Source organism: Alternaria rosae (assembly GCF_020736505.1).
Source record: "Alternaria rosae strain MPI-PUGE-AT-0040 chromosome Unknown BKA58scaffold_3, whole genome shotgun sequence".
In the NCBI taxonomy this organism is placed as follows: Eukaryota; Fungi; Ascomycota; class Dothideomycetes; order Pleosporales; family Pleosporaceae; genus Alternaria; species Alternaria rosae.
In genome coordinates, this window is record NW_025763572.1 from 2483575 (window position 1) to 2506156 (window position 22582).

Consider the following 22582-nt stretch of genomic DNA (forward strand, 5'->3'; position numbering starts at 1 on the left):
CAGATCAATCATAATCCTCAACAAACCCATGCCTACTCCTCCCAAAAATCGCTTCAATCGCCGCCGTAGCCTGCAACTGCGCATGCGTCTCCTTCACCTTCTCCTTCTCCCGTTCCAATCTCCTCATTTTATCCTTCTCCCTCTCTAATTCGCGCTCCTTCTCCCGGCGTAGCTTCCTGAGTTTCTCATGCTCGATATCACTATACTTGGCCCGCTCGTAATCCCTCAACTTCTCCACTCGCTCACGGTCGCGCTCCTTCTCGCGCTCCAAATCACGCAGACGGTTGATGTCTAGGGAGGAGAGTTGGCTGGTGAGGTCGTGGAAGCTATGCCAGGGGCCTGGTGTAGATGAGCGACCGAGGAGAAGAGGTGAACGTCGACCGAGGGCCAATGGGTGGGCAGAATAGCTCATGGAGCGTTCGGTAAGCATCCTGGGTGGATCGTGAGGTAGGAATGTAGACCAGCTATACCAACCGGCAGCTTTGAGTTCGGCACGAGCTTTGTTGACATCGTTCTCTAGTGCTCCACTGGATTCAATAGCATCGAGAAAGCGCATGCGGTGGGAGCCCTGCTGACTCTCAAGCTTGATCAAATTTGGTGGCTCAATGGTAGTTAAACTAATTGACGTAGTGTAGTACTCTGGGTTCGAAGTATTTGGCGCGCGGACGAGGAACTTTCGCGCCCAGTCCTTCAGATCGGAGTCCGGCTCGTAGCCTTTATAGATCTCGTTGAGAATGGCCACGGGGTCTTCATTGAGGATGCCATAGGCGTTCATTCGATCGAGAGCATAACTCTTGCAGTCTTCGAAGCCCATTAATGTGCCGAGCTTGGCAAACCGAACATCAGTCAAAACGCACGATTCACTGATCGTTGCTTGGGGTTTGATGATGGGTGGACCTCGACGTTCGATGCCCAGACCGGCTGCTACGGTGGCGAATGGGCGTGGGTCAGGCCGGTAGGAGCCAGTATGTAAGAATTCAAGGAAGCGGACGAAAGTCTCTTCAGAAACTTCCTTGTGCACCTTCAGAAAGCGGCTACCCGCCTTATCAAAGGCTTTGACCACACTCAAGAACTCTTCGATCTTGTCTCCATCAACGAAGACGGGCCTGTCTTTGTACATGAATTCGACCGATTCTGCAGAAGATCTCAGACGTGCGCGGCGTCTCGTCTCGAGCTCGTGACGCCGCTCGTTATACGTTTGAACTTCCGGCTCGCGCACGCATTTGGGCTGGTCGAACAGGGGCTCGCAAACCTTCCCGTACCATTTCTGCACTTCGCTCTCGGATGGCCCCTGCCCGATGCTATGGCAGTGGCTGCAATGCCATCGCTCCCGGTCCTCACGCTCAGCTACTTCTCTCCTCCTTGGACCGTAGTGTTCCTCGGCGATGTAGCGAACGTTGGAAGAGCCATGCCCATAGTTGAGTGGCGACAACTCTTTCCCGTGCACAGCTGAGAGCTTCTTGATGGTAAACATGATCTTACCGAAATGCACGTCATGATCCAAGCGCCCATAGTCCACCTCGTCTTCTTTCTGTGCGCCGCAAGCGACCAGAAGGTATGCGTGTATCATGTGATGGATCAGAACAGCGACGATGTCTTTCGCCTTGGCGTACTCGAGTGCGTCCACATTCAAAATGATCGAGATGCGCTTGACATCAGGATTTGGTCCTAGTCTGTGGGTGTAGGTGGCGCCTGAGACGTCAGTACCCAGGCTGTTGATATCGAGGAAGACTGCATTTTTCAGATGGCCTGCAAAGAGCACTTCATCGAGCTTGTTGAAGACACGATATGGGATCTCCTGGACTAGCCCGTCCCTCTCAAGCGTCGCCGCCCGTATCCTTATGTTCTTCAAATTCTTGGCTGCGTCAGCCCAATTCTGCTCCAGTCGATCAACGATGAATGCAACTGCCCAATCAATATTCCACCCAAGATCCCTATCGCACCTCAGGAAGGGATCTTGAAGTCGCACGGCAACGCTCGATAGCGGTCGACGATAATCGTGAGGCTCGAAAGGGATGTAGAGATCTGATTCTGAATCAGAGGGGTAAGACCTCGATCGAGCAAGCGCTGCTCCGCCAAAGAAACGATCACCGTACGGCAACAACGCGAACTGATCAGGAGAGCCGAGTGTCATCGAGTAACGAGATCAATGTCGAGGTCTGAGCGTCTTGGCAAAGGGTCAAATGCATCAAGTATTGACCGGACCTCTGCGGGAGGGTAATTCTATTGCTGTTTTATAGTTGAGTCAAGTGGGAGGCCGGAGCGGATGATGGCTGCATCTAGCTGGCGCGACGTAGTCATTGGCGGCATCTTCTCCGTTCGGAGACTCAGCATGGAGCACGAATGATGATGGATGCTAAAGTGACGCAAACGCTATTGTGTATTGTTTGTCATGGGTAAGCCGAAGATCTGGGTCCGGGGTTCGTTGGGCTACGGGCGAAGTGAGATATCATTGGGTCGATACTGGAAACCTGACGGTTTTCTTTGATCTGACAGCTGTGCACCATGCCTATGGGCCAAGGTCGTGTGGTACCATATAGACGAATGTAACGCAAGATTGCAAAACACTGGCTGCTGGAACGGATGTGATGGCGCTGGTAGGTGGACGGCTTTCAGCGCCGCTTCTCACTCTGCCTAACAAGTGTCAGTACTAACGGAGACATGCCTTGTGGGGATTAGACGCGAGGACGACATGATGGAGGTGACACGGATCGAAAGCTAGGTGAAAATAGTAGTATTTATTTAGCGAAGAGCGCAACGAACGCCAGTCGCGGCTCCAATGATCGAGCAGGAAAACAGATGGGATATACAGAGCACGTAAAGGGGAGCGAAAATGAAAGCGCACTAGATGGTGAAGCGCCTGACTGGTAGCCGAATATCGTTCCCCGAGTTTGTCGTAACACATGAACAAAGACGGGTGATGCCTCATTCTTAGCCGCTGGGGTTGCCACGGCTGATCGGTATATAACAGCGAACAGGAATCCGGACTATCGCGCTGTCATTACCAGCCCTGACATTTAGTAGCGTGGGCGGTCGTCGGGACGACCGTACTCGTCGACAGGCCTTCCGCTGACGGAGCCAGGACGCGAACCAGGGCGCGAGCCAGGGCGCGAACCAGGACCCACACTCCTTCCGCTGCCGTCGCCGTAGTGCTTTCGCCTGAGAGCGGCTAACCTCTTCTTCTTGGTGTGCGCATTGATGTAGGTGCCAATGATGAAACCGACAATGTTGAAGAAGGGCACCCAGGTGGTCTCGGGCAGGAACTGCTGGGCGAATGCCAGCGAGATGGGCGAGACGATCCAGCTGACCTTCATGACAGGCCAGAAACCGGCCCTGACGGTCGCCTTGACTTGGTGGAAGGTGCGAGCGCCCGCGATGAGGGCCATGGAGACGAGGTAAACGCTGTTCTGGATGGGTGAGATCTGCGACGGTTAGCGACATACTGGCAGTTGACGACCGTTCGGGTTGGGACTCACGATCAAGTTGCTGAAGAGAATCTGCAGGATCTTGGCCTTCAAGCTCTTGCGCCCCTGGAAGACCTTCTGGAGAGCACTAATCAAGACGTGTCCAAGGGGCGCGCTGATCAAAGCACCGTAGATGGCCATCTTGGGAACACGCGAGGTGAAGTAGTGGCCCGACTTGCTCCTGTCATGGGCGATCCACGATGCGAGGAACTCTTGGAGACCAGAGAGGGTACCCGATGTCAGCATCTTGGTGCGCAATGGGTTGCTCTGCAGCTGCTTGAGGTAGGCCTGGCGCGCGTGCCGTCAGTGAAGGGCTCGTCACATGTTTCGTTGCACAAGACTCACAGCGAGATAGCCATTGGGACCGCCGCCTTTGGTGAGGGCCTGGCCGAGCTCGTGCATGATGTCGCCATCCTTTACTTTGCTCGCAGCGTCGGCAACGGCGGCCGTCGTCTTGGTTGTCGTCTCCTTCTCGAATTTGACCGACATGACGCCTCAATGCGATGCGACAGCAGCAGACAGCGGATGGGCGCGTGTGGAAGATGGGGCTGCGGTCGACGAGGTGTTTTGTGGGGGAGGGTTGACGAGCTGGCCAGGCGTCGGGATGGCTGGGGATGAAGTGTAAACACCTCGGACGACTTGGGTGCTCCGTGCTGCTAGCGCCGAGCCCAAGATGCGGAAGCGCGTGGTCTGGCACAACAACACGACCTCGGTTTCGGCTATGGAGGAGGATGATGGTGCTCATCCAGCTTCTTCAATTCCAGCCTGCGGTCTCTGCATACTCTTCTCAAGAATACTGATGAAGCTGAGCTACACGACATGCCGAGGGCGCGTTCGCCTGATGCTTTTGGCGGATGGCAGCGCGTCGGAAGCCGCCGCCTGCACTTGTTTGCATCGCGCCAGCTCGAGAGTTGCCCACACGGCTCATTACAGGCTCTGCACCCGACGACGATTGTGATTTACGTGGGCGATGGCGAGTACAGTCATGCGCAGGGTTGATCGCGGTAGGGGACCCTTACGCTGTCGTTGTCGATCGTGAAGTGATTTCCCTGAGCTCTTATCGCTGACTGATCCTGGTCCCTTCAAATGCCGACTATACATCATCGCCATCTCTCGCCTGAGTAATCTTCTGGTGGAATGTGCACCGCTGGGCAAGTCACCAAGCCAACTCTCAATCGTCTAGACATAGTCTTAAATTGTCGTCTACAAATTACCTAGGTAGGGTGACCTGCGTCGAGGTGCCACAATATAGAATTAGACACATCGTTTGTACGACCCCAAACTTCTTCGCAAACGCCAGCGCCTCTCATTTCTTAACCCTCACATGGCATCACGTCTGCCCTGGCATTCCGACTGGCCTGATCACGCCCCGCATGGCCTTCTTTACTCAGCGTGGCTTTCTTTTCTTTGTCCAGCTCCAAAGCGTCGTCAAAGCGCTTTCGTTCATTTCATTTCGTCGTTTGTATTGCGAGACAACAACAACAAACAGTCAAGGCACGTGCAAAGACCGTCAGAGGGCTTCAACATTGGTAGAATAGGTACTCACGAGGCCAGGCCAAACCCGCAACGTGCAAAGCCGCCGGGTTGAGCATGGCCAGCCGGTGACAGCTCGTGTGAACGGTCTTTCCCAAAAGATTTAATTGGCTTCGACTGCCCTCTTCCTTCAATTCCTCACAAAATTACACGTCGATTGGAGACGACTTTCCGAGATCGCTCTTGCCACGCCGCTGCTGTCTTAAGGTCCACGCCTTCACTCACTCCTCGCAGTCTAGCGTGCGTGCACCTGCCCTGTCATTGTCTTGGAACAGAAACTTCAACTGCCACGCTCTTCCGTCCGCCCACCTTTGATCCTCGTCCTTCCTGTGGATCAGTTGTCGCGTGTGTCCGCTGTCCCAGCGACGATCAACCCCAGCACACTTGGCCATCCTCCTGACGAGTTGAGGCCTATATACAGCCGATAGTCAGCGATTGCGAACCTACGAACCCACGGTACCTGTCTCACGGTCTTACGGCGCCATGGGAAAACGACTGCGAGTCCCAAACTGTACCCACCTGGACATGGACCGCGTTTTCGGTCAAGAGCAGCACTGCGGCATTTGCGGGCGCTCACCATCTATCGGGTTCCTGTATGAATGCAGACAGGACTGTGAACCCTGTCTTCTCCGCACTCTACTAGAACAAGATCAGGATAGCATCGAGCCAGTCAAGTCTGCATTGCGCCAAGAGTTAGAAAAGATTGGGTTGGCCGAGAGTATCATCATCACAGCGGAGAGCGGACATTACACCAACACGCAACTGAACAAGCTCAAAGACCTGAAGCTTGAGCTCCAGCAGGTCATTTTGGACACGCAACAAGCCACTCAAGCCAGCGATGTCGTCTCTAGACTCACCGCTGCCATGGCTAAGGCGCCATATAGCACCGACGGGGCCTTCAACAGTATGCCTGATATGAACGCAGTGAGTAGTTTCCGATGTATTGAAGTCAGCGAACAGAATACTAACCAGCCAAAGAATTCCATGGGATGCAACGTAAGAGCCTGCCATACATGTCGCCCGTACTATCGAGAACGGATGTACATCCCCTTCCAAGCGGTACTCAACGCAGAGTTCCCACCCATGACACGGGAAGACATGGAGGAGCTCCCGACAAAATCCGCACACGTCATGCGTACCATCGGCACTCGAGCGCAGCCATTGCCGTCCTCCACGACTCTAGGCACTTCCCCATCGACACTGCCCAATTCAAATTCTTTCGCTACTTCTGCAGGCTCACCATTCACCGCCTCATCCAACACCACCCATTCAAGCGAAGCGACATTCAAGACCACCCAGACTGACGTGGACGAGATCTCCGCGCAGCGCCGCCCCCGCCGACGGTTCTACAAGATAGGTCGTCGATCGTCCGTAGACATTGCCCGCTCCCTTTCTCGCGGGTCCAGTCTCCTCACATCCCAAGGTCTCAAATCTGCTGTCCAGGGCATCTTCCGCCCAGGCCGAGAGTCCAGCTCCGAAGGCTCTAACATCACTCTCCCCCTCCCACGGACTGGCACAGTGCGTGATAACACCGGTTCTCCGCCTGTAGGCGAGTTCGATCTCGGAGCTTTGCGTCGGGTTCGGAAGCAGAAAGAGCGCAATGAGATCAAGAACGGAACATTTACTGGTGGCTTCGAGAATGTCACCGCACATGTCACCGCGCCCAGTGACCCAGCGTCGGGAAACAACAGTAGTACCGACTCTGAGTTTTCGGTATACTCCTTCACAACTGAAGGGGAAGTTGAAGTCGCAGTAGAAGGTGTGGCACTTACAGAAGAAGCCGCTGAGACGCACATACCCGATCTTGTTGCCCTCAACGTACCTGCTATTCAGAAGCTGGATGCGGTGATCAAGACCGCAGAGATTAACACCTCCGAGGTCGAAGAGGACGCGACTATTGGATTACAAAGCATCATGACGCAGGTATAGGGAGGACCACCGTCAGAACTCTTGGACATATCAAGCAGGCGGCCAGTAGGAAAACGGAGTTCAGGAGATGCGGTTTGATGATTTCATGATAACGGAACAACAGTCATGGTTCATACGAGATTACGACTGGGTAATAGGGAAGGGAAGCGGAAGTAGGTGGAGATTTGCTCACACGTCTCCTTTGATCCCCTCTTCTTGCTCGGATGATGACTAGAGCAGTATCATTATCCGTAATTTAAAGCCTTGCTACACTTCAATCAACGAAAAGAATGGAAGCCCTAGAGCAAACGTTATCACCTGATTTTCTAATGTGCTTGTTTTATCGCCGTGTAGTCTCCAGATCTGTTCGGCTTTGCCCTGGTACAAGGTGGCTAGACACACTTGGTCGAGATTGTAGTCAGCCCAATGCAAAAAAGCGAAGGAAATTTCGTAATTTTACATTTCTCATGCTACCAATAGCTATCTCCATGTGCGAGGCTCACAGGGTAATCATGATATTCATCTTTTTGTCCCACTCCTATCATACAAGTACAGCATTTACAGTTGCCTCTCCAGCCAAACCGCATCACTCCCATAGTCCTCTATTTACGACCAAGCTTCCATCTAGCAATCCTCGTCTGTATGTCATCCCAGGTAAACTCTTTCCTCTTCAGCCCCTCCTGTTCGCCCTCTTGCAGGACAACGGTCGGCGCACCCGATCCACCACCAACATTCTTCACTTGACCGCCGAAGACATGACGAGCGACTCTCCTCAGATCCTTGACGGTAACGTCCTCGATCTTCTTGCACATCTCCTTGACACCCACTTTGCGGCCGTGTACCTGGACTTGCCTGCCCAGGTCTTCTAGTTCCACCATTCGGCTTTCGAGGTTCATGAGGAGCGAGGAGCGCAGTTGGTTCTTTGCGCGTTGGACTTCGACGTCGTTGAGGGCGGAATAGCCGGTTTCGTCGCCGAGCGATTTGAGTTCGCGGCACATTACTTCGAGCATCTGAGTGACGTGCGAGGGCGCGCATGAGGATGCGATGCCGAAGAGGCCGCTATCAGTGTAGCTGTGATTGAATGCCACGCAAGATTCTACCCATCCGTGCTGGTTCAGAACGTTGGTGTAGAGGCGCGAGTACATTCCCTTTCCTGGACCACCTGCACTGAAGGATCCGCCACCACCGAGTAGTGTTTGTAGGGTCGCGAGGGCGTAGATATCGGGCGAGGAGATGGGTAGGGCTTCGAAGGCGAGGTGGATGTGCGACAGGCGGGGGAGCATGGGGTTCGCTGGTGGTGGGATCGGCGGTAGTGTGAGGAAGCCGCCGGTGTACTGTGAGGGTAATGAGGTATCTATCGGCGGGAAGTTGAGGTCGAGGGATGTATTGACGGAGGCGTTGGAGGTAGCCGATGTGGAGAGGTTCTTGAAGAAGGGTATCTTGGAGAGGAGTTTCGAGGTCTGCGGCGGTGCCCCGGTGGGTGTAGGGTGGTCGGCCGTGAACATTTGCTGCTGCGGTGCGCTGTTAGATGCCGAATTTGTGGAGTCGAGACCGATGAGCGATGGGCCGGTGCCCTTCTCCATGTCGCCAAAGTACTCTTCTGTCAGGCGGACAGCTTCGTTGTGGTTCACACCGGCAAAGGCAACTACTATCCGGTCGGGCTTGTAGAACTCTTTCCGGTATGCCTCGACAACGGCGCGATTGATGAAGGGCAGGCGCTCTTTCGGGCATAACAGAGGGTTGCCCAGCGTGTTGTCCTTGTACGCTGCCATGTGTACCAGCTCCGGCAGGATCAACTCTGGCTTGCTCCAGATCTCTCCAATCTCGTAGTCAGCTGTCTCGAGCTGTTGTTGTATCTCGTCCTCCGTAACCATTGGATCCCGGATCGTCTCAGCAAGGACACCGACGGTGGAGGGGACGGCGGAGTTGAACGTGGCAGACTGGTACATGAGCGACTCTCGGCTAGACGCGCATTGTATATTGCCGCCCAGTGTCTCTATCTTCTCCATCATCTGGTCGCCGGTGGTGGAGCGTGTGGACTTGAAGGCCAACCGGTCGATGATATGACTGACTCCGCGCAGTGCATCGTTCTCGTACCGCGAGCCGGCGTCGACGTAGACTCCGATACCCGAGAAGTGGCCCGGCAGGGCTTCGGTGGCGACGCGAATGCCATTGGGGAGGGTGGTGATCTGGTCGAGTTCGGCGGGGTCCTGGACAGCAGTTTAGAATGGCTTCGGCTTGCTATGTGAACTCAGTGCTAACCCTCTCTTCAGCGATGGCCGTGGCCAGGCTCCGTCGACCTGCGCATGGCGCTGACCGTGTAAGCGACGCCGAAGTCTTGGATAGCCCCCGGGATAGCGGTCGGTACGTGTGTGGTCTTAACATTTCTGGCGTGGGTGAGGGCAGCACCCGTCGCGCGTTCCGAAAAATTCCCCATCTTCGGATGACATGATGTCACGTGCGCGGAGACCCAGTGCAGCGGATCCCTTACACCATGAATGCGGCCCCACACCGCAACGCTGCGATCAGCGCATGAACTCTATCTAACATGTCCATGTCGGTTTGGATGCTCTGATATATCCGCGGGGAACTATATTTAGTCGGACAAGCGCCGCCGTGATGCAGACACATGGAGTACGAGGGCGGAGGGGTTTCAGACGCCATCTTGTCATGGACCCGGACCTGGCAAGGACCTGGCAGCTGTTGACGTCCCGCGTGACGTTCAGCATTGCATCTGGTAGCGACGGCCAACAAGATCTGACTTCATCACCTCGACTCTAGAGCCCTGTTACCAGTGCATGCTAGAGGTCCGTATTCTTGGTAGTCCCGCATCGCCAGTCTAGAGGCGGCCTGCTCCTCTTCTGGTTTGCTTGGCCCGTCACCAGGCCGCCCTGGCCTTGTTCGCGCGCCATTTGTTGCATTGCTGCTATCATTTGCCTCAGTGCCGCAGTGCCTCGGACACTCCCATTCTCATGCGTGCTCTTGTAAACGGGCAAACTGTGTCGGCTGTCAAACGCTGAAACTCGCGCATTCAATTCCCGCCCACCCCAGCTTCAGGCCTTATACCCTCGTCTTAGGGTGATGTTCACCACAACAACAACCCCAGCTCTTCCTACAGTTACGACTGCCGTCCCCAATTCGCCCTCGCAGCGACCCACGGGCGTCCATCGAGGTATCAGCTTCCTCCGAAACCTGCACCTGCACTCCGGCAGCCAAGCCGACGCTTCACGTGAGGACTCCCGAACCGGGACACGGCCACGCGCCTCAACACACACTCCACCTGCCTCGCCCGCCTTTGCCTCGTCGTCCCACCAACACACGGTCGCTCGTCCAGATTCACTGTCGAGGAGCCACACAGCCGATAGTCACCCCCAGCCTCCTGCCACTGATTCCCCGCCCACTACCCCCAAACCTACCATGACGAGAACCCGTTCCGAGACGGCTCAGCCCCAACTGCAAGTGCGCAACAACACCGGACCCACGCCCACATCAACACCAGGGCCCACCAACGCGCAACCGATGGATGGCGCTCCCGAGAGTGCGGGCGCCGTCAAGCACCTCCCCTCGATTCGTTTCATCCCGCATCAGGACCCCCGAGCCGGCAGGCCTTCGCTCATATTCCCCACCATCAACCGCACCCTACCCGACGAGAGCGCGATTCTTCGCGTAGGAAGATACTCGGAGCGCGACAACCTTCCTGAAGTCCAGACCAATGCCCCGTCGGCTGCAGCCATCGGCTTCAAGTCCAAGGTCGTCAGTAGAAAGCACTGTGAGCTGTGGTGCAAGGACGGCAGCTGGTATATCAAGGACGTAAAGAGTTCCTCAGGCACCTTTCTGAACCACATCCGTCTAAGTCAGCCAAACGTTGAGTCAAAGCCCTTCCGCATAAAGGATGGCGACATCATCCAGTTGGGCATCGATTTCCGTGGCGGCGAGGAGATGATCTTCAGATGTGTCAAGATTCGCGTGGAATGTAACCGCGGCTGGCAGCAGGGACTGAATACATTCAAGTAAGTTTACTTGTCTGCGCTAGAAGCCGACCACTAACCCGCACAGCAAACAAACCCATCAACGACTACGCGCGCTTGCCAAGAGCAAGAAGGAGGTCACGGGAGACAATGCTTCCGCACATACGTCCGAATGTGCGATTTGTTTGATGTCCATAGCCGTACGTATTCTCATAATATCGAGACCCAGCCGTACTAATCAGTGCACAGCCATGCCAATCCCTGTTCGTAGCACCCTGCTCTCACGTCTGGCACTACAAGTGCATCCGTCCTATTCTGAATGGACCCACATGGCCCAACTTTCTCTGCCCAAACTGCAGGGCGGTCGCGGATCTAGAAGAGGATGTAGAAGACATGGGCGAGTTCGAGGATTGGGAGGGTGACGAGGAGGTAGTCAATGGCGACACCGCTCCTCATGCCAGCGCAGAGCAGAGTGATCGTCACGTCACGCCCCGTGCCTCTGTCGCCCAGATAAACGGCACCGATTCAGACGGTGGTGTTGATCTGACGGACCTACGCCATCAAATCACAAACATCGAGAACCAGACGGTACTGGAGACGCCCGATCGCCTCCTCACGCCCCCAACGTCGTCAGTCACACAACCAGTCTCCATCAACGTCAACGGAGCGAATGAGTACGTGGGACTATCGCCTCTGTATCCTGCCGGCAGCAATGGCCTCAGCCCTGATCGCGTACAGGATGGTCCCATGACTCCAAGGAACGACGTCGGGCCTTTTGTGCTCGATGGCAGTGCTGGAAGAACAGCTGGCAGCCGCATGCGCGACACGTCTCCGCCGTCTGACTCCGACAGCAGTGGAGCGCGAAGTAACAGCGGAGCACCGACTCTACCTCCGGTGCGATTTGACTAGCCAATCCGTGGACCGAACGTGCTGCATCTTCTACTTCTTTCCGTTGGAAACCTCTCCTTTCGGGCTCATTTGCATATTTCCGGGCGTTATGGCGTGTTCAAAGCGATTGTTACGATCTCCATGTAGGTCTGGGTGGGGGGATCATGTTGCAATGTGTTATAGTTCAAGAGTAAGCAAGACATACAGGAGGGCGGAAGAACGGTAGCTAATGTATTGTAACAAAGTCAACCAAATCTTCGCGCTTTTAGCTTGCTTTCCGTGTAGGACACATTCGTTTGGTCATTGTGCTTCTGGGGTATCTGCGCTATGGAAACTCGTAAAGACCAAAACAGACAATCGTTCGCAGCTGACTCTTTCGCTATCTCGTCACACTCCATCTCTTCCCTTGATCAGATCGTTCGTTCTTTCACTCGCAGAACGACTCACACTCAAACATGCCGCCCATAGCTCTTCCCTCATGACTCGCCCTCCACTCCTCCAACAACACCATAACCTCTTGTCTCGTATCCTCAATGATCCCATCCATCTTGATGTCATTCTTATCATATCCAAAAGGATCCTCCAATTGGACGCCAATACCCTCGATACCATAGAGCGTAAACGCAATGATAGCAACGATAGGCACACTCCACCACCTGTAATCATCGACAATAGCAAATGGCAGCACACATGCATACAGCGCCAGGACCTGCTTCTGGTGGATCAGATGCGCGACAGGGATGGGCGTGCTGTGAATAGTCTCCATAGTGCCATACGCAGAAACGAGAGTATTCAGCTGAACAGTCATTTGCGAGGAGAGCGGTGCGTGGAACCAGCCTCTGTCGTGACCGCGGCGGATGTAGCCTTCCAGTAAAATTGTGAGCTGCAATGGCAAGCCCAGACCCTGATCTTCATAGCCCATCAAGCCTTCCGGAAGGAGAGACACGTATTCGTCCTTCTTCATAGGCGTCGTGCCATCACCGTTTTCGAGAGTAGCAGTCGAGCCGCCGAGAAGTGGAGTTGTGCTCGTGCTGTTGTTTGTGAGAATGGGGGGATAGAACGGGCCGAAACTACCGGTGCGGTCGATGTAGCTGGGGCGTCTGGAAACTGGGCGGGAGCGATTTGGGTAGACGCTTGGTTGAGGAGGCAAGGTAGCTAGACTCGCAGGTGGGATGTTGAACTCCGCGCGGAGGTTGTGTTTGATGGAGTACAAGACTGCTACGAGGACGCGGACTATGTTCTCTGTATCTCTTCTTTCTTCTTCTGTCGCATGGCCATCTTTGTCGCGGGAGTTTACGAGACAGATGCGAGCGAGGTTTCGGACGCAGGTTCCGATTGTGGTGAGGCAGTTGCGGCCGGTCCAGAAACGGTCGTAGCCGGTGCTATTGCGGAAGACTAGCATCAGACCGACCACTATGGAGAGCGACGGTATGATGGTCGCCGGGATGGATATGCTGTCCACATAGCGGGTATCGATGTAGACGATCAGGACGGTGAAGAGCGAGTGAAGGAGCACAGGTATAAGGATGATGTCGTGTACAGCGCCCTTTGAGAAGCGAAGGACGAGAGGTAGACGACGGGGTTTACGGCGGAAAGCGTGAGCGAGAGGGTAGGTTGGTCGACGCGTAGGGGTCTCTGGCGTCGACATTGTTGCGGAGGTTGAGGTGAGAGCGAAAGCGATAGTGTTCAACGCGGCCAGGCGGTGTATAAGAAGGTGGAGAGAGAGCCCGCTCTCGTATCTTCTCCCCGCGATAGATGAGGCGGTATGAGTGGGGACGATATGGGGAAGACGTCGAGGTGGCAGGGATCCGCGCCGTAGGCCGAGTCGAAGCTTTCTATACGAAACCCAAATGGCATACGGCAAAGTCCAGGACGACTAGCCCTCGCCATGGGAATCTGCTACCATGGCTCACGAGACGCGATCGGTGATTTGAAGTTAGTGGTTGACTTCTCAGGGTCCATCTATCGTCACATGTGAATGAGGATGGATGGGTCGTCGCCAACGTGGGCTCCACGTGCGGGCCGATGACGCGATAAGCAACTTCCCGAGCAAACCTCGGTCAACACGCGGTGGTGTCATGTTTTCTCTACGCGCGGAATCACAACACCATGAAGGCTCGATAGTACCGACACTCCTTTCTGCTTGCTTCCAAGTCTCCCTTGAGCGTCTACCCTAATACCTACTTTCTCAAAATGGAGGACTCGCATCCGGACTCCACTACCATCCCTTCCTCGATCAGCGCAAACCATCCCACTCCACACCCCGATGCCAAACCTCCACCCACACCACCGTCGCGATTGACAGCAGTACAAAAGCTGCGTTTCCTCCTCCTAAGATACCTCGCCAGAACAGCTGGCACCGCAGACCGCACGCTCGTCCGCCTCTCCAAACTCCTCTCCACACCCAGCGGCACCGACGTCCTCCTCTGCACAACATCCTACACCCTAACCCTCATTCATGCTATCCTCTCCCGCGTTCTCGAACGCCGCCTCGCGTCCATAGCCACCGAAATCGCCGAGAAAGCAGAGGGCGTCTTACTCCCCGGCGAAACGCTCATAGCCACCCTCCCAGCGCCCACGAGTACAAAAGTCATCGCACAAGTAGTTGGAAGTTCGAAAGCGCTTGCGGCTGTCATATCCGATTTCCGCATCTTTGTAAGATTATGGGGGGTGTTGGGCTTGTATACGTGGGCGCGGGACACATATCAAGACCGGTTGCCAGAAGATGCAAGTAGGAAAGAGAAGATATTAAGAGGCCTGACGTGGACGGCTATCATGTCTTGTGTTGGTTTCCAGGTCTTGGAGAATGGCGCGTATTTGAGCTCAAAGGGTGCGTTGACGACGGCAAGCTGGACGGGCGATGTGGGTAAAGCACGGGAAAATGCGTGGTGGTTGTGGAGTTCGAGATTCTGGGCTGCGTATGTGGGTGTTGAGCTTGTGCGTTTGGGTGTTCAGCATTATTACGCTTCGCCGTCTTCGTCAATATCGGCGAACACGGGCGATGGAGAGAAGGAAGATAAGATCCAGAGGGAAGAGCGGATTAAGGCTAGGAAATTGGAAAACTGGCTTTGGTGGAAGGATTTTGCGTCTAATCTGGCATATGCGCCCATGACTGTTCATTGGTCATTGGAGCAAGGGTTGCTGAGTGATTGGGGTGTCGGTGCTTGTGGTATGGTCGCTGGTGGGGCACTGTTGGCTGACGCGTGGAGGAAGACTGCGTGAGCATTTGGCAGGCTCCATCAAGTGGGATAGCACCGCATTGTATTCCTCAAACTCACACATTTCCTACCGCGAATCATCACGTGGCCAGTCAAGTACAGTTGGGTTAAAAGGTTCGATTGTTCTAGGTACGCTTCCGTCTCGTGTTGAACAGACAGCCAAACGTACAGAATCAAACCTACAAAGAGCGGAGCGAGATACATCGGAAAAGAAGAAGAAACGGTAATGACTGTCCAAATATCCACGCCGTTGCCAGCTCCGTCTACGAGGCGCCTCATCCACCACTCGTGCTCGTTGTCCAACAAATGCGACAATCTAGCAAGTAACCTTGTAGCTCACTTTGCCATCAACAGGCTTGCATGATAGGGCGTAGTTGCTCTCTTTCTTGTACGAAGTAAAGACACCCATGCAATTCGGTTCAGAGTAAGTGTTCACTACACATCAGTCGTTAGCGCCACGATGGCAAGTCTAGGATTGCTGAGAGCCGTAGACTTACCTTGGCAGTTGCCCTCCAAATAGTTGACTCTGATGCTCCTAGCGTTGGGTAGGTCCCCGCATACGTTCGCTTGAACCGTTGGGTAGTGGTGAAGATGTGGCAGAGTGCCAAGGCCGTCGCAGGTGGTGACGTCCCAGGTGTCGAAGTCGGCCTGGAAGGCACTCACGCTGGTGCTCATGACAGCGAAAGCGGACAAGGCGGTAATAGTGGTGGAGAAATGCATGTTGAAGTGTTAGACTAGAAGGTACTGATGGATTGAAAGATCTCTAATGTAGTGAAGATGAAAGTGCGAGAAGATGTGTGGTGCTTGTTTGACTCCACTCCCCCATGGACTTTATACCTCGTCACTTTAATAGTCCCCCTCTTCAGATATGATGTTGCCTTCACTCATCGGACGTAAGACGTTGTTGGTTGCATGCCCTTTTGCCTGCTACGGTCACTCTGTAAGCTGTTGATGATCATCTTGTCAGTTGCTGTTACGACGACATGGTACCAAGTGGTGCTTAAGAATAAGTTATAGGCCTCATGATGGCTCCGGTGAGGTGTGATGGTGCACGTTGAGCTGATGTTATGTTGTTGGCTGGGCGGTCACACAGTCAGGATCTCGGGACCCTTGACGCAGTAAGCGCGCGTACCCAATAGCTTCTGCTCAGCAAGGTTTGATACAGTGTATTATAGCTCGATGTGATCATGCGCTTCGCATAGCCATGCTTCTTCTGGACGTGCGCTCTGGACGTACACTGGTTTCGACAGCTTGGGACCGTTGTCGGTGGAAGGACACCGTTCTTACAAATTCTACTACTAAAAACAAATACACAGGCATCTCTCTACTCTGATTCAGATTCGCTTTCCGATGATGACTCGCCACTTGAACTCCTAATCCTGCTTCTCTTCGCAGAGCGTGGCTTATGAGAATCCCTCATACAGCCCTTAGCGTCACCCTGCTCTTCGCAACAACTCCAGGCGAAACCTTCGGGATAGTTTTTACGGTTGTATTCAGTATCCCATGGGCCATGACATTGATCCCAATCGGCCCAAAAGTCTTCATCTTCGTATATTTCCAACTCTCCTTATACAGATGTGAGTAATGCATTAGTGTATCTCAACGCCCGGGGTTTTCTTACCTGGATGCCATACGCATTTTCCGTTCTTCGTTGTGTCGAACTCTTTCTCACACTGCTCACAAATGTCGTAGTGTCGAACGCGCTTCTGAGCTCTTCGTGGCTTGAACGCCGAATTCTCTGCAAGTGGCCCATCAAGAAACGATATAGCTGGTTGCCCTACTTGTTCTTCCTTGGCGAATAGTTTATCGTATGCTAATTTGAAAGCTGCTGGCGATTCGTTGCATACTTCGAGCAGGACAGATTGTAAACGCTTCCTGGTCGATGTCTTGACAACGTCGTGTAACTCTTGTCGCATAGCGTCTCGTCTAGTAGAGACGCGTGACATTGCGCCTTTTATAATGGTGTGACAGATGAGATGAAATCGTTGGGTAACATGTGACGCGTTCTGGTAGAAAGTTCGTGATAAGAAGGTTGCGGATTGACATCCCGACTCCTCACTAGTACAAACACGAGATAGCGTGCCTTCCGGACGGGCTACCACGTGAAAGCACGCCACATTTCGATTTGAAGTTGAAGTTGGACTAGTCACCAATGCATTACAGCTTCAAAGATATCTTCAATTGCCCCAAAAGATATATACATGAATGGGCCATCTCCAAGACTACCGACCCTTTTATGGGAGGGCTTTCTCATAACACACCGATCCTTCGTTACAACTCGCCCGTTGGCAGCATCGCGGAATCGTGCCCAGGTGGATTTCTCTTTGCGCATGAGCGCCAGCAACATTCGTCTCAAACTCTTCGTGACTAATATTGCGAAATGCATTTACCATCCAGAGCAAGCAACAAAGGCATTGCCACTGGCACCAGTGTGTGTAATCTCCCCCGCACGCTGTCCAGCAGTGTTGAAGATGACACGGTCAGCACCCGGTGAACCTAAATTCATCAGTCAGCACTCATTCTCTAATCGAACTTCTCTCTCATCATCACATATTTCACTTACCACCAGTGTAAGCACCAGAAGTCCTCAGCGGGAACTCCTCATACGGGCCCGAAACCAAAAAGTCAAAGCCCTCATAGTTGTTATAACGATGCGGGTAAGTGGAGCTACCCGCTTCGTCTCCGGCCTGGTAGAGCTTGTAACCGGCACTGCGTGCAGCAGAGACTTGGGATGAAGTGTAGCATGTTGATCCACACTTAACGTAGCAAGATTGCCTAGCCTCAACGGCAGCAATCTCAACGGGTGCCTCCTCGGAGACAGAAGTGGGGAGAGCGAGGGCAATGGGTGCAATGAAGAGGAGGATGTTGGTGAGGAACTTCATGTTGGCGGCTGAAGGAGAATGAGACGACGAGCGAGTGTCTTGTCAGGCGTTGTGTAACGAGGGATCGGCGGGGCTGCTAGACCTGTCTTTCAAATGGAGGGTACTACATGGTAGCTTTATACTGTCCTAGTACCCGTCACCCCAGTGTAGTCCGGCGGTAGTCCAGCGGTCGCCTCCGAACCATCTCAACCCTAATGCGGAAGATCATACTCGAAAGCAATTAAACCCGGACGCAGAGGTTCTTAGCACCTTTCCGGAAGGAACAATATGTCCGCGAAGTCATGCAGCGGAGGCTCTCTCAAGCTGGGGTACAACGACCTATCACAAACTACTACTTCAAGCGTGGGACCTACAACACCATACTAAGCGCAAAGCCTCGGTCCTTTCATACATCCACCACCCTCTCACGTTACTCCGTCTCATTCGCTCGACAACAATATCATGCATGAATTCCCGCTACCAAGATGACCGGAGCATCAACATCCCCAGCACCACCCCATGCATCCAGGACATGCGACTTCCGCCGATCAGGAAGGTACGGACAACGATTCGCCGGTTATCTCCCGGAACTAAGATGATGTGTTTCAAGCTGCTTATCGCCGGAAATCTGGCGGTTGTGCACATGTGCGTGTTCGATAGGCTGAGTGCGGTTAGGGATCGACAGGGAAACGCGGCAGCTAGTGCTGGATTTGGAAGGTGGGCCTGGGCATTTGGTGTAGGAGGGACGTAGACTAGGAGATCGACCTCCACGACGGTAAGTGCGAATGGTAGTAGAAGCGAGTGCAGCGATGCCGGCGGCTAGGGAGAGGTGTTGATTACTGAGCGAAATGTGCCGGATGCGGTCTTGACCGTTGTTCAGTACTGATGATAAGCAACTCGCCCAACATGTACTGATGGACCGAACGCGAGGATGGGTAGAACATAATGCAATCTTGGTAGGATATAGACCACGATAACAATATCATTGTTGTACACTGTAAGCCTGCCTTCTGCGGCTATGTAAAGTATATACTGAGATCCAAACCAGCTGGCAATGTGCATAACCTAAGCAATATAAGCATACAGCCCGTCATCCTCTCTTTCTAAGAATTCCTTCTCGATTAAGCGATCGATGTTTCTCTTGATACCGCTGACCTCCAATGTTCCCCTGTTTCTCGTCGCCGAGATTGTCTCACTGACGAGTTCCGCATGGCTAATTCTCTTCCTTGCCTTGAGGATTCTGACAATGGCAGCTTGCGTCTCGTAGTTGCGATCAGCAGCGACACGCTCGTGCGTCTCCTTGTTCTCGGCTGCTGTTTCCTTGAGCTGGACAGTGTTGACCTTGATACGGTACTTAGGGTCTGTGAATGACGCGTTGAGTGTGAAGGTATCGGTCTCGTTGATCTCTCGGCCTTTGGGGTGCTTGGTCAATGGCCGGACTTTTGCGCAAGCTAGGGACTGTAAAGTGCGGTTAAGCTCAGCGGTTGCTGTCAGATGTTAGTAATGCCAATATAATAAATTCAGCGGGCGACTTACGTAGTCCAGTGGCTTGCTTGAGATACTCGTAGTCAATATGCTCATCGTCCTGTCGGCCATTGAAGAGCAAAAGAACGATAGCCTGGAAGGATGACACCACCAACTCCTTGAGTCCCTTGGGAAACCTGGCTTTGATCTGGCAATGGGCGAGCGCGTGCTTGAATTCTAGCTTGCGACCAGAATGCTTGACCTTGTAGTGTGCTTCAAACTTGTTGATCGCAGACTGGATCTGCGGAGGTAGAATTACAGGGACCGTGGGGTATGTAGGCCAAGCTGACGCAGAAAGGACGTTGACGTTGAGATCCAGGCTGAGCTTTTCGTTGCGCTCCTCACTAATATTCTTGTACGAACTCATCTCTTCTCGTGAAAGTTCGATGTCGCGGAACATCTGCTCGAGGTTGGCGGTGAAGCCGGCACCACATTCTGCAGTACGTTAGTATCTCAGCGAGTCGCAAATACTTGCACACTTACCAATCTTCAGCCTCGACAGCATGCTCCTCTCAGCGTCTGCACTCGCACTTCGGCCCATCAGCAGTCGTCTGGCCAGATCTTTCTTGTAGAAAGCCTCAAACACTGCCTTGCCGTGCAAGAAGCGGAACAAATCGAGAACCTGATCGAGCTGATTGTTGACTTCTGTATCTTCATCGAAAACACCTTCCTCGTTATCTTCTTCAACTTCTACAGCAGCAGGTTTGTCGGATTTGCGGCTGAGCTGAGCTGGTATCGCTTTTGCGCCTCCCCTCAGCAGCATGTCCACGTACTTGGCAATCATCTCGCCAGTCTTCGAGTTGTCCGTGCCCCAGCTTGCACTCGTTTTCTTTGTCTTGTTCATGAACTTATCAAAGGATTCTCGCAGGCCGTGACCCAACTCCTCATCTCTGTGGAAAGAAGCCTTCCACAGAGTGTCCAATTGGCGCTTCAACGTGAGCAGTTGTATCACCATGTTATCCTGCTCCTTGTCGTTAAACACAATAGCTGTACCTTCGTCCTCGATCCACTTTGTGAACCCTGGCCTTAGCTTTGAGCCAAGTTTTCTCCGTTCGAGCAATGTGTACAGAAGCTCAAGATCTTCAATGGCATTGGTTTCGAGGAGATCCGCAAGCTCGTCTTGATTGGTCAGTCGCTCCTCCTTCTTCGATATCAAGTGATCCTCAAATAATGTGAGGAGCTCTCGTTTGGTGGTGTTTGGGAGGCTAAACATGTCGACCCTATTCATCTCGCGATCCATGAGTGCTTTCGAATTGCGGACGTATTCGGGTAGTGACTTTTCTGAACTCTCTGTGTTTGCCCACTTCGCAACGTATTCTTGACTGATCTCCATTAAGCGCGGCTCAAAGGAGCGTGTGTAGACTTGCATGTCGTGGAACATATTGACCGTCTTAGAGAACATCTCGCTGTCCAGGTCACCGCCCGTCCGGTCGTTAGCGACAAGATCGCAGGCACCATCGACAATGCGGGGGTTCAATTTGGAGTGTTCGAAGATGAGGGAGCGGAAGAGGCTGATCGAGATTTCGCGGAGGGACTCGTGTCGTGGGAGTAGGTAGGCGCGGTCGAGATAGCAGAAGATCCAGTCAAGATATTTCTTCAGTTTGTCAGTATGACAGCGTCCCCACGTATATGGGTATGACTGACCATTTGGCTATTCCACACCACCCACGCCTGCAGAGTTGCCCGCAATACGTCAATGTTTGGCCTTCCCAGACTCTCCTTGACCTTCGCCTTCAGACTTCCACCCACGTAGTCCTTGCATTTCGCAATCAAACGTTCCTTGATGTCTTTCGCCATGTTTTGGCGACATACATTCTCTACACCTCTGTATAGTTCCTCCAGACTAAAGTCCACGTCCCCCTGCAGAAAGATGGTGTCCAAAGCCTTCTCAATCTTCGCCCATGTCTGGTCCAGGAAAACCCTGGGGTCCACCTTCCTCGTGGGCTTGAAGTTCTTGACAACCAATCGCTTGGGGCCATTGTTGGCATGCATGTTGGGCGCTGCTTTGCGCATGCCATTCCGTTGCCCGTTGGCTTTGGCAGGACTGTTGTCGGGGCTTGACGTAATGTCTACCACATCGGCATTGCTCGACATGCCCGCCCTCTTGCTGGGGAAGTGGTACATCTCTGCTGTGCTCATCTTGGTAATCGGCGCTGGGGATGTGGCGATCTCCGTGGTGGGGATCGGAGAGCTGTCACGTCGTGTGCGCTTGCTAGTGGGTGATAGCGGCGCTGCGGAGGCGAGCTTCGGCTTGGATTGTGTAGTAAAGAGCTCTTTGATTGTCTTGCCCGAATGCTTCCGTTTCAGTGCACCTGGATTGGCTGACATTGGGCGGACGTGGGAAGGTCCCGGAAGCTGGTGATTGCGGAGCTGTTGCTGTTAAAGCCGCGGCGATGGCAGTGACGCGCTTGATCCATACCCCTTTCGGGTACACTAATGACGATATCGATAACGACGGAAATCCGAAGGTACATGGACAAACGAACCTCTTACATCTCATCTCGTATGCGCATATGGGAGCATTTCAAACTCTTGTCCGACCATTCTTTCAGGCGGCTGTTGAGGCTCTGGGTGCGACAACATGGTTGATAATGCTCTGTGCATGGTGCCGCAGATCTGTCATCAGCCATTGACACCCGCCGCATGCATGCTGCGGATATTGCGATATCATCATTCCAGTTAGTCGTGACATGTACGCGTTTCGTACCAGCGAGCCGCATTCTCCTGAAAATGCTTGGAAAGTACAGCGAGTGTGGATGCCTAAGGTTCTTACATCTTGCGTACTTCCAGCGCCTACATCACGAACACTGACAGACGTCTGGCTCAGTCCACTTCCCCCTATCAGCTCCTCATTCTTCGTTTACAAGATATGATTGCGAGATCACTCAACGTCTGCGCCGTCGCCGCCGCTGGTCTTCTATCTCCCCAATGCTACCCAACAGCTTTGCGGCGTAGCTAGCTGCCATCGGGTTCTTTCTATTATCAGACCTCTGTTCCTTCTCTAATTTCTCTAGCGCCTACCCGATTGATGTAGATACCGGCTAAAGTAATCCAGGCTGACACTATGAAAAGAGATTTGGGGCTGAAACCTTGCGGTCAGCCTTTGCACATGCTTTGGCCGCCCCTTCGTTGCACACTCGCCGGTTCCTTCGCTTCAGTCATATCTTTTATCGTTATCATAACGCCCATCTTTTCTTTTACGTATGCGCGGCCAAACG

General features: G+C 53.4%; 11 protein-coding genes across 11 annotated transcripts; 3 read left to right on the plus strand and 8 right to left on the minus strand.

Moving 5' to 3' along the window:
- Positions 1-4: 4 nt before the first annotated feature.
- Positions 5-2134, minus strand: BKA58DRAFT_357603 (uncharacterized protein; the record flags this gene model as incomplete). The annotated part of the gene is made up of 1 exon (XM_046168688.1): positions 5-2134. One exon carries the CDS (start codon positions 2132-2134, stop codon positions 5-7), a length of 2130 nt encoding a protein of 709 aa, XP_046027970.1.
- Positions 2135-2593: 459 nt separating this feature from the next.
- On the minus strand, positions 2594-4045 carry BKA58DRAFT_132864 (uncharacterized protein). Its single transcript, XM_046164433.1, has 3 exons — positions 3810-4045; positions 3477-3752; positions 2594-3422 (listed from the first exon to the last, which is right to left on the minus strand). Exons 1-3 carry the CDS (start codon positions 3951-3953, stop codon positions 3018-3020), a joined length of 825 nt encoding a protein of 274 aa, XP_046027971.1. The 5' UTR covers positions 3954-4045; the 3' UTR covers positions 2594-3017.
- Positions 4046-5266: 1221 nt separating this feature from the next.
- Positions 5267-7217, plus strand: BKA58DRAFT_132853 (uncharacterized protein). Its single transcript, XM_046164432.1, has 2 exons — positions 5267-5921; positions 5976-7217. The coding sequence occupies exons 1-2, from the start codon at positions 5481-5483 to the stop codon at positions 6924-6926; spliced, it is 1392 nt and encodes a 463-aa protein (XP_046027972.1). The 5' UTR covers positions 5267-5480; the 3' UTR covers positions 6927-7217.
- A 132-nt stretch (positions 7218-7349) lies between these two features.
- BKA58DRAFT_335450 (peptidase M16 inactive domain-containing protein) lies at positions 7350-9695 on the minus strand. Its single transcript, XM_046168241.1, has 2 exons — positions 9168-9695; positions 7350-9115 (listed from the first exon to the last, which is right to left on the minus strand). The coding sequence occupies exons 1-2, from the start codon at positions 9288-9290 to the stop codon at positions 7508-7510; spliced, it is 1731 nt and encodes a 576-aa protein (XP_046027973.1). The 5' UTR covers positions 9291-9695; the 3' UTR covers positions 7350-7507.
- A 627-nt stretch (positions 9696-10322) lies between these two features.
- Positions 10323-11782, plus strand: BKA58DRAFT_410151 (uncharacterized protein; the record flags this gene model as incomplete). The annotated part of the gene is made up of 3 exons (XM_046172200.1): positions 10323-10915; positions 10962-11073; positions 11123-11782. The coding sequence occupies 3 exons, from the start codon at positions 10323-10325 to the stop codon at positions 11780-11782; spliced, it is 1365 nt and encodes a 454-aa protein (XP_046027974.1).
- Positions 11783-11906: 124 nt separating this feature from the next.
- Positions 11907-13503, minus strand: BKA58DRAFT_132875 (Bestrophin, RFP-TM, chloride channel-domain-containing protein). Its single transcript, XM_046164434.1, has one exon. The coding sequence runs from the start codon at positions 13407-13409 to the stop codon at positions 12189-12191; it is 1221 nt and encodes a 406-aa protein (XP_046027975.1). The 5' UTR covers positions 13410-13503; the 3' UTR covers positions 11907-12188.
- Positions 13504-13809: 306 nt separating this feature from the next.
- Positions 13810-15199, plus strand: BKA58DRAFT_132924 (uncharacterized protein). Its single transcript, XM_046164435.1, has one exon. The coding sequence runs from the start codon at positions 13955-13957 to the stop codon at positions 14981-14983; it is 1029 nt and encodes a 342-aa protein (XP_046027976.1). The 5' UTR covers positions 13810-13954; the 3' UTR covers positions 14984-15199.
- Positions 15200-15295: 96 nt separating this feature from the next.
- On the minus strand, positions 15296-15699 carry BKA58DRAFT_437958 (uncharacterized protein; the record flags this gene model as incomplete). Its single annotated transcript, XM_046173542.1, has 2 exons — positions 15296-15414; positions 15477-15699. 2 exons carry the CDS (start codon positions 15697-15699, stop codon positions 15296-15298), a joined length of 342 nt encoding a protein of 113 aa, XP_046027977.1.
- Positions 15700-16017: 318 nt separating this feature from the next.
- BKA58DRAFT_380844 (uncharacterized protein) lies at positions 16018-16987 on the minus strand. The gene is made up of 2 exons (XM_046169945.1): positions 16601-16987; positions 16018-16545 (listed from the first exon to the last, which is right to left on the minus strand). Exons 1-2 carry the CDS (start codon positions 16923-16925, stop codon positions 16304-16306), a joined length of 567 nt encoding a protein of 188 aa, XP_046027978.1. The 5' UTR covers positions 16926-16987; the 3' UTR covers positions 16018-16303.
- A 370-nt stretch (positions 16988-17357) lies between these two features.
- BKA58DRAFT_132947 (Ribonuclease/ribotoxin) lies at positions 17358-18083 on the minus strand. The gene is made up of 2 exons (XM_046164436.1): positions 17543-18083; positions 17358-17475 (listed from the first exon to the last, which is right to left on the minus strand). Exons 1-2 carry the CDS (start codon positions 17859-17861, stop codon positions 17366-17368), a joined length of 429 nt encoding a protein of 142 aa, XP_046027979.1. The 5' UTR covers positions 17862-18083; the 3' UTR covers positions 17358-17365.
- Positions 18084-18790: 707 nt separating this feature from the next.
- Positions 18791-21723, minus strand: BKA58DRAFT_380847 (Cullin family-domain-containing protein). Its single transcript, XM_046169946.1, has 4 exons — positions 21009-21723; positions 19848-20958; positions 19377-19799; positions 18791-19327 (listed from the first exon to the last, which is right to left on the minus strand). The coding sequence occupies exons 1-4, from the start codon at positions 21690-21692 to the stop codon at positions 18906-18908; spliced, it is 2640 nt and encodes an 879-aa protein (XP_046027980.1). The 5' UTR covers positions 21693-21723; the 3' UTR covers positions 18791-18905.
- Between the last annotated feature and the right edge of the window lie 859 nt (positions 21724-22582).